Genomic DNA, 10,000 nt, shown 5'->3' on the forward strand with positions numbered 1-10,000 from the left:
TCAGGGGGTACATTTGGTCTGAAGGAAACAATTACTTGCACAATACATGGTGTTGTAATCTGCACTCAGATTGCACTTTTCTCATTTTCTTTGTGTTGATTAGCACCACCTTTATTGAAATTTCTTGGGTGTAAGGTAATACCATTTGTTTTTACTATTATAAACCTCACATGGCTTGATCTGCAGTGTAGATCTGTAGGACTACCTGTACCAATCTAGAAATGCCTGACTTAAACGAAGCCTCTCCCTCACCCCCGACCTCACTCCCACTCTCATCCCCCCCCCCTCGCTCTTGTAATTTTTTTAAAAATTAGTTATAGTTATTGCAACTGTTGTCTGCCTCATCGTTGCAACTGCTATCGTCCTCATTATGATCGTGACGTCATACCGTTGAGGGTCATTGCACGTGATCACGGCCGTAATAAAAGGCAATTACCAAGTCTTTTTTTAACCCCCTGTTATTTTTGTGATCTGATCTTTGGGATTCGGATGGAAGTTTTCGGACAGAGAGGATGGATGGATGGATGGAGAGATGGAGAGCAACAGTATTACTGAGAGACAGACAGGCAGACAAACAGACAGATAAACAGAGATAGAGATAAGTAGACAGACAGACGGGAAGGGGGAGAGACAGACAGACAAAGAGAGAGAAAGAAGGAGAGAGAGAGAGAGAGAGAGAGAGAGAGAGAGAGAGAGAGAGAAGGAGAGAGAGAGAAGGAGAGCAGACTGAGAGAGATAGAGCGACAAGGAGAGTGAAAGTGAAAGGCAGAGAGAGAGAGAGAGAGAGGGTTGGTGAGAAGAGTAATTATATAATGATATATAACCCTTGACCTTTCCATAAACCTATGCTCGCCAAGAACTGTCCCTTAGCCATTATTTCCCCTTAAGCCCCATTGCGTAGCTTTATAACCAGGATTTCAAATTTACGGCCTGCCTATGGCCCCATTTCCTTTTTTATATTTAAAAAAAAGTATTTTTACCCTTTTCTTCTGCCTTAGTGATGGCGAGACTCCTTAGTGGCCTTCTACTGATTTAAGTTGGATTAATGACCATCTTATTCTGGGTGTCTTTTGACCTTTGGCTTGCATTTAACTTATCCTTAACACCCCTCCATCACCCCCACCCCCAGTCCCCCACCCCTCTGGAGCTTTGCTGCCACGTGACCTTCGTATTGTCTCTCTGGCGATGCGTTTCCCTTTGACCTTTTGATATCCAAGTTTTTTTTCTGACCTTCGCTGAGGGTCACGGGCAGGTTAATCGCAGAGTGGAAGGTCATTTCCGCATTGTCTTGCACTTACTTGACTTGCAATACGAGAAAGAAAATTAATACTGATTAGATCATCCTAACACAGCTTTTTTGTGTTACTCTGTCAGTTTGTCTTTGTCTTGTGTCTTGTGTCTTCTTTAGAAATTAACCTCCCCCCCCTTATTTTGATATAGAAATAATGTATTTTTACTCGTACATTTAGTTGTTGTTTTTTTCACGCGCTAGCAAATAGAATTTTTATTTTTTTAACGTTCTTGAGTAGCTTTTCTGACTTTTTTTCTTCTCTCTCCCACAGGACGTCGACCTTCATCACGCTGAGCCTGCTCTACGCGACCTTGCTCGTGGTCGTGTGTTTGGGCTTCGTGCTCTCCGAGGTCCTCACGCACAATGTCCCGCTCTACTACTACGAGGTGAGTGAGGGGAAGGAAAGGGGTGGGGAGGGGAGAGGAAGTGGAGGGATGGGAGGGGAAGGGGAGGGAGGAAGGGGAAGGGGAGGGATGGGAGGGGAAGGGATGGAAGGGAGGGGATGGGGAGGAGAGGGAAAGGGATAGATGGAAGGGGAACGAATAGGTAGATAAGGGAGGATAGGAAAAAGGTAAATGGAAGGGAAAGGAAGACGAAAGGGGTGGAGGGGTGGAGGGGAAGGGGGCTGTAAGAAAGGCATGAATAGGGGAAAGGAAGAGGAGAAAAGGGTGGACTAATTGGGAATGGAAAAAAACGAGGAAGGGAAGAGAGGAAAGAAAAAGGGTGGATGTGAGGGAAAGGGAAATAATAAAAAAAGGTGGAGGAAGAAAGGAAAATAAAAGGGTGTAAAGAAGGGTAGAGGAATAGTCACTTTCAATAATAGAATGAGGTCCAGAAGATAACAAACCAAAAGACACCGAATTAGGACGAAGAAAAACGGGGAAAAAATTAGGAAGAAAGAGGGAGAGGTCAAGAAGACACATGCGAGGGCAGATTGCAAGGCATGCACGCGGCACCAAATTAAACAGTCAGTAAGTCACACGCTCGATCGATTACGCAGTTAACGAAGCCTTTCCTTGCGGTGTTCGCATGGCACTCGCTGGCATTACAGGTGGGGTGTGTGTGCGTGTGTGTGTGCGTGTGCGTGTGTGTGTGTGTGTGTGTGTGTGTGTGTGTGTGTGTGTGTGTGTGTTTGCTTCTGCGTGTATGTGTGTACTTGCTTGTTTGCTTGCCTTTGTGTCTGTGCTTGTGATTGCGTGCGTGCGTTTAGGGGTGTGCTTGCGTCTTTATGTATGTATAGATTTATATTGACGATATTGAAAGCACAATGCTAAGACGCAGACCGACGAGCAAACAAGCTGAAGAGAATGCAAGCAGTCAGACGCCACTGCCAGCGAGGAAAACAAGAGCGGCTCAAACGAGAACTCTATTGTTATCAGAGGTAGCAACAACCCCCGCCTGTCCGCCGCTCTCTTGGCTGCGCCCCCCCCCCCCCCCACCCCCACCCTCTCTCTCTCTCTCTCTCTCACTGTCGTCCCTCTCCATCGCAGAAGAGGGGAGTAGGAGTGCCCTCGGGAGGTCAGGTCAAGCGGAGAGGAAAAGGGAGGGGAGAGAGAGAGAGAGAGAGAGAGAGAGAGAGAGAGAGAGAGAGAGAGAGAGAGAGAGAGAGAGCTCAATAGATTATTTACGAATTTCATGAATTTATTGATAGTGGTTGATTTGCATAGAGCCGGTGTTGGGATGGTTAGCTGATGTATTAATTTCCTATGGATTGATAAATTGTTGATTGGTAGATGTGTAAACAAAAAAGATACAATTGGTTAGCATAAGACAGGATAGATACAGTTGTCATAACGTAATAGATAAGGCGATAGTTACGACGTTACCTAATGAATATAACAAAAAGACACTGTTAGTTAGCAGAATGCGAAGATAGGGTGTCATAACACAATAAACCAGACAATAGGATGTTACGACGTCACACAGGGACTGTCAGACGTTGTTGTCGACGTTGAATATTGATCATACGAAGTATGAAGAAGGGGCACAATTAATTAAAAGAGAGCGACAATGCACAGCGGTTTAAACACAGGCGATGATGCGAGAATTCGAAGAAGAACCAGGGGCCTCGAAGACAAAGGGAAAGCTACTTGTTGTCATGGCTCGCGAGTAGCCAGAGTGGACGGCGGCATTTCCGACTCGCGTGTCTGCACTCGAACACATATTGATTCGTGTGAAAATGTATGTGTCTGCATGATAGAGGGGAGGAGGGCGGGGGGAGGTAGACTTGTGAATTTGTATTGCGTCTACTGACATTTCTGGAGTGTTGCGGTGGCGCTGGTAGAAGCTGCGGGCTTGGTTGGGTTATAAAATGTGTACGAGGACAAGGGATGGTTTCCATCTCTCTCTCTCTTCCTCTCCCTCTCCTATGTCTAAGCTTTCCCTGTCGCTCTCTTGTTCGCTCACTCTTAGTCTAACTCTCTCTCTCTCTCTCTCTCTCTCTCTCTCTCTCTCTCTCTCTCTCTCTCTCTCTCTCTCTCTCTCTCTCTCACTCTCTCTCTCTCTCTCTCTCTCTCTCTCTCTCTCTCTCTCTCTCTCTCTCTCTCTCTCTCTCTCTCTCTTTCTCTCTCTCTCTCTCTCTCTCTCTCTCTCTCCCTCCTCTGTCCGCTCTCCCTGTCGCTCTCTTGTTCGCTCACTCTTAGTATAACTCTCTCTCTCTCTCTCTCTCTCTCTCTCTCTCTCTCTCTCTCTCTCTCTCTCTCTCTCTCTCTCTCTCTCTCTCTCTCCTCTGTCCGCTTTCCCTGTCGCTCTCTTGTTCACTCACTCTTAGTCTAACTCTCTCTCTCTCTCTCTCTCTCTCTCTCTCTCTCTCTCTCCCTCTCCTCTGTCCGCTTTCCCTGTCGCTCTCTTGTTCGCTAGCTCATACTCCAACTCTCTTTCTTTAACTGTCTTGAACAATCCCCCCCCCCTCCTCCCCCCTTCCGTCTTCCCCTCGAGCCTTCGCATAGTTTTATCACATTTTCCTCTCCTTATTTGAGACTTTGCCAATGTGTGTCCTGGGTGCAATATCGAGAAGGATATCTTTGATTTGAGTTAGGAAATCGACTTTATTGCTTGTTGAGTTGAGGAGTTTTCTGAGACAGGTTATTTGCCCCCGTGATTGTATCACTGCCTCAGTTAATGGTCGTTTCCAATAATATAGTTAGCGGAGTTGTATACGTTGGATGATTAAGAGATCACCAAAAATTTGATGGGGTATTATAATTGGTTTTGGGATTTTCCGTCCCTTTTGGCTGAATCCATGGATTAGTGTCGGCAGATGGGATGGTAGTAGTAATGCTGGTAGATTGAGTGGTAATGATATGATAATAACAATGGTGACAATAGGTGCCCCTTATGTATAGGTTTAAATATAGATATTCAAGGTTGTAGGTACTGCGCTTTTCGTTTATCCCTATTTCTCTTTCTTTCTCTTTCGCTTTCGCTTTCGCTTTCGCTTTGTCTTTCTCTCTCTCTTTTTCTTTGTCTAGCTTTTACTGATCCCATGCGGAACCAAATGAATTTATGCTGTTCTTCCTGGTTCCCGACGAAGGCTGGCTTTTGGAATGGAAAGGAATGCCTGGGAATTTACAAGTGTGTTATCGAACCGCATCAGCATTAGAATCAAATCCCTTTTCACGGAGGTTCGAATGTTCCTATTTTCCATTTATAATGTGAATGAATTCGTCTGTGTTAGGTGATTCGGGAAAGTACTTTGTAGGATGAAAATCAGTTCTTAATTATTTGCGTTTCTAAACCGTGGGATTCAAATGCTTCCTACTAATATCTGACTAACTAAATAACTAATCTAGTATATGATATTGAAATTAATATTGAAGAACGATTTTTACGAGGAGGGAAGGCAGGGGTTACAAACTCGAAAGCTGTTTCTTGTCAGTTGCATGATTTGAAATGTGCTATTTTGGTGCTTGCAAGACCTTCATGTTTTCTTACAAGCATTTCGGAAATAAACACACCGTTGGCGCTACTTTACGGTTCCTTCTCCTTCTCCTTTTCCGTTTTTCCTTTTCATCTTCCTTTCCATTTGGCTTTGCCTACTGTCTCCTCACCCTTTCTTTTTCTTCTCTTTCTATCGCTGTTTTATCTGGTTCACCGCCATCCCTCCGATTCGTTTATTCTAATATTTCAATGATGTATGTTGTTCATATAATTGCATCTTCAGCGAGGAGTAGGGAGGAGGAGGGAAAGGAGGGGAGTATTGAGGAAATGGCAGTGGAGGAATTAAGATGGAGGGGAAGGAGGAAAAGAGGGAGCGGTAGGAAGAGTGGGGGAAAGAGGGACGGGGAGGGGGAAGTGTTAAAATGCGTTTGACTAAGAGGATCGGAGTGTATTGAGTCGATTCCGCCTTTGAATAATTTATCATTGCGAGCAAGCGTGAGGCTTTTCCATTACAGTGGCTATGCTGGCAGTGCTTTATTTATTTTTGTTGTTATTATTATTATTATTATTATTATTTCTTCATTTCATTTTGATTTTGAAATTTCGTTTATTTTATTTTTTGTGCTGGTCATATGCATGATCCTACTCGTGTGTCAGATATCCCTGGCATAGTTTTTATCTGTTTTCGGATATTGGTGATTGCTCTCTGTTGGATTATCCTGGTTGTTCCGGTATTAACTTACGGTTGTTATTATTATTATTATTATTATTATGTAGAGAGAAAAAAAATGAAAAGAATATTACTTGATTATTTAATGTAGATGGGAGTCCCGGATGTTCGTTCGCAATTCGATTTAAAACTGTCTCGGAAATATGTTTACGAGAGTGATATTACGGTATAGATTATTGGAAAGCCTTGGCTTTGCGTAACGTAGTCACTTTGTCGATAAGACAATTGAAGATATCCAGGATTATGTTCCCGAGAGAATAATACTCGGTTCCTCGTTTTGGTTCTCGGTTTGAGCCTGGTTCAAGATGGGCGTGTGGTCGGGCGGTTCGCAGGGGCCAATTCCTTGTTCGAATCTGCTCTTCGCGCTGCTAGGCACAGGGAGGGAAATGGTAGTTTTAAATCCTTGTCTTTCTTTATTGCGTATTCCGTTTATTGTTATTATTATCGGTATTACTATTATTATGTTCAATAACATTATTGTTGCTATTTCTTTTTGTTGTTGTTATTTATTTTTTTCTCTCATTTCCTGTTCTGTTTTCTTTTTTCTTGTCCTTATTATACTGCTTCTTTGTTTTATTCTTATTCTGCTTATTTATTTTCTTCGTATCCTGCTTTCTTCTTCTTTATTTTTTTTTTATTTAGTACGTCTTCCGTACTAAATTATTATTATTATTATTATTATTATTATGTTTATTTTTTCATTGCCTCCCAGCCTTTCGCGTTCTGTCGTTTTTATCTCCCTTCCCACGGATGAGTTTTTGTCTCTTTAGCACGTGTTGTAGTGAGCTTCAGCGAGCCGGAGACTTGTTGCAACTCGGAAGTGTCCGAAACAAGCACTTTGCACGAACGCCATTTTCTTACCGTTTTCTGTGACTTGGGACGCGTTTTCGTCGGATGTTAATGATCCTTTGGAGCCTCACTTACGGATGACTTTGACAAGGTGGTTTTTGTATAGGATATTTGAAACGTGAATGAGTGTTGTATATGATCCTGAAAATATAACTTTTCAGTTGGGAAATATTTATACTCAGATTGTGCTTGTGAATCTGATTTTGCAATTACCCGATATTTTGCAATTGCTTTGTTTTTCGTTTTTCTCATCGTATTGGAGATAAGTTTACATCATGTATCTATCTGAATATTGACGTCGTCGCGGATAGGTATGTGGATGAATGAGATTGATGTGTATGTGTGGATGTGGTTCTGGGTGAGTATGTGACTGAGTTTATGTTATATGTATGTGAGGGTGAATGGGTGTGAGTGAGTAAGAGAGAGAGAGAGAGAGAGAAGGGGGGAGGGAGAGTAAGAGAGAGAGAGAGAGAAGAAAGAAAGAGAAAGAAAAAAAAAACATATGTAAAGCGAGCGAACAGATACCCACCGTCAACGATTTTTTCCCCACCGAGTAAATACATCCCAATATCTTTCACTGTGTTGTATATAGAATTATGGAACATGTAATCGTACCTATGATAATTGGACTGCAGTGCATTGTGGATAAGGGCCAAAATACCATTCAGCCAATAGATAAAAGCGTTTTTATGGTCAGTAAATTGCACCAGCGTCAGGTATCTCTCCCAGCTGACTTGGAATGGACGAGTGGCCGTTCGGATCACTGACACTGATGTGATATCGCAGAAATTATCAGATTAATTCGCAGACTCCCAAGATCAGCAGACAGCACGAGTCTTTAGCTTCGTCTAATGATTTTTTTTATGCATAATTTAGTCTGGTTTATATAATTTGCTTGAAAAGAAGAATACTCTGTCGGGTATAATAGGAGGCCACAACTTTTCATTTTATTTTTTATTTTGAATTCATCATTGAATTACTCTAATGTGATTTAAGGTTCTTCTTTTAATTCGGAAGTATAGACAAAGGTAGACTCGTCATCACAGTAACAAAGTATATTCATGTTCCAATGATTTGCAAATTATGTCAAGCATATATGTCGCAAATATAGGTGAGTCATAAAAATGCTGATGTCATTATTCAAAAGAGTAGTCTGCTACTTTGCATGGCGGACACCACTGGCTAGAAGAAGCCCTGTTGGGGGTATTGCAACGCTCCACACATCACCTTACTTACTACCTCCTGGAGTGGAGCAAACGCGCTTCCTTAGCTAGGTTATGCAGGTGATGCCTATCGCCTACTTCGTGAAGGCTAGAGCGCTTAGGGACAGTCTGCCCCTCAGTGTAAACGTTAACTTAGAGTGTGAGACGAGTCAGCTGAAGTCGTTGAATGAGGCTGGTCCATAAGCAAAGCCCGGGCTAGCGCTTCCCTTTCCAAGTCTCACTGAAATGAACTGAACTGGTTAGTTTTAGTTGGAATGGAAGTAAACCGCCGCAAGCAAGGAAAGGGGTCGGGATTAGAGCGGCAGTGTTTAGATTGCCTCGTTCGAATGCCCGTGAGGGGATTAGTTTCGAAATGGCCGGGGACGGTTTTACACGCACCACATTTCGTCTGGTTTTAACTCGGGTGCCACTTCGCAGTTGCGGAAAAGAGCACTTGGCAGATTAATAATTTGTCATTTAGTAGGTGTTTAATTAGCGCATGTATATATTTTTAAATAAAATTATTAATGAGCGGAGGGATGTATTTATGGTGTATCTTTTTTCCGCATTTTCATATATTTCGTGTTATTTGTGTTGTATCTTTTGGGTGTAGTTCAAGCAAATAAAATGTGTTTTATTGAATAAGTTAAAGCAGTATCAACGATAAAACATGTTGCTTTTACATACATATAGTATTTATATATTCTACCTAATGAACATTCTGCGCGCTCGGTTATTTTTAGAATGTGATTATCCCACTATTTCTATAATGCCTTTTCTCACGTCCATGCATTCTTATCCTTAAAAAAAACATATATGATTTAAACTGATACTAATTCCCTCCTTTCTCTTCCAGGCTTTCTTCACATACCTGTACGGAATCAGCATACTGTTCCTGCTGTACGTGTTCTGCTACCTCCTGTCGGGCTCTGCGAGGGAGAGGAAACCTAAAAAACCCCAGGTCTTTATGGTGAGGTTTTGTACCAGAGGGACGTTTTGTTTGGTTCCATTTCTCTGACCCCAGGGTTCAGGCTATCCTTTGGTTTCACGCTTTTAGTTCGTCTTTTATATTATAGGTATAATTTCGGGACAATCATCAGGATTGATATCATTTAGTTCCCATCCATTTTTTGTTCCTTTTTTCTGTGAACGAGTCCCTGGGATGCTTGCCTTTCAGGGCTTTCAGGATTCGGATTTTTTGTTGTCATAATCCTTCTCTCATTGTTTACTTCTCCTTGTTTCCCCTTTTGGTTTGTTGTAATTATAAGAGGTTGATGTGAGCGGTCATCATCATCACTGTTGGAGAGCACTAAAAGATGTATTGGCTTTGACAGGAGAAGATCCTCACCCAATGTGGCACCTCCTCACACGCTGACAGGCTTATCGCGCGTCGATATCTCTTGCGTTTGACGAGGGTTACATCTGACACCTTTGACGGAGCTTTTGTCACTGAAGCTTTTCTTTCACTAACTTCACTTGACTCACACTTCTCGAAGCTCATGAGTTTGCCATACCACCCAGTGGCTCTTCGGTTGGGTTTCTCTCTATACATATTTTTCCACTTTTTAGTGCATTGAAATATATATATTCGTATGCAGGATGTAGGGTATAGGATATATACATATTTTTTTCAAGTTACATGTTTATAATTCATGATAGTCGAAAACAGTGCTTTGTATTGCTTATTTTGCCAGTCATCACCTGAAACTCACATAGGAAGGCAACACCAAGGAAATTCATCAGTGCATCACGAGGGCTAAATTTTAATTGTTGTTAAACGCCGGCATTGGCATGAATCCCGGTAGTTACTTTACAAGTATATTTTTGACAGGAAAAGAATGTTATTGGTACAAAAGCGATTGTGGTTTGATAATATTTGAAAGTTAATTTTACTCTAAGCTCTTGGTTTACATATATATGTAAATATATAAGTGTATATATATATATATATATATATATATATATATATGTATATATATATATATATATATATGTATATATATACATATATATATATATATATATATATATATATATTTATATATATAT

General features: G+C 41.6%; 1 protein-coding gene across 26 annotated transcripts in view; it reads left to right on the forward strand.

Moving 5' to 3' along the window:
* Nucleotides 1-10,000, forward strand: part of OtopLa (proton channel otopetrin-like a) — a 419,182-nt gene that overhangs the window by 397,674 nt on the left and 11,508 nt on the right. For 17 of the 26 annotated variants that reach the window (XM_086553513.1, XM_086553529.1, XM_086553524.1 and 14 more), the window contains 2 exons: nucleotides 1,563-1,677; nucleotides 8,808-8,921. In XM_086553513.1, coding sequence (XP_086409639.1) covers nucleotides 1,563-1,677; nucleotides 8,808-8,921 — 229 coding nt within the window. The remainder of the gene's footprint in view (nucleotides 1-1,562; nucleotides 1,678-8,807; nucleotides 8,922-10,000) is intronic. The other 9 variants (XM_086553514.1, XM_086553515.1, XM_086553531.1 and 6 more) reach the window with 1 other exon arrangement.

This window comes from Penaeus japonicus, unplaced genomic scaffold (genome assembly GCF_977035675.1).
Source record: "Penaeus japonicus unplaced genomic scaffold, GWHDUDI00000001_assembly GWHDUDI00000028, whole genome shotgun sequence".
In the NCBI taxonomy this organism is placed as follows: domain Eukaryota; kingdom Metazoa; phylum Arthropoda; class Malacostraca; order Decapoda; family Penaeidae; genus Penaeus; species Penaeus japonicus.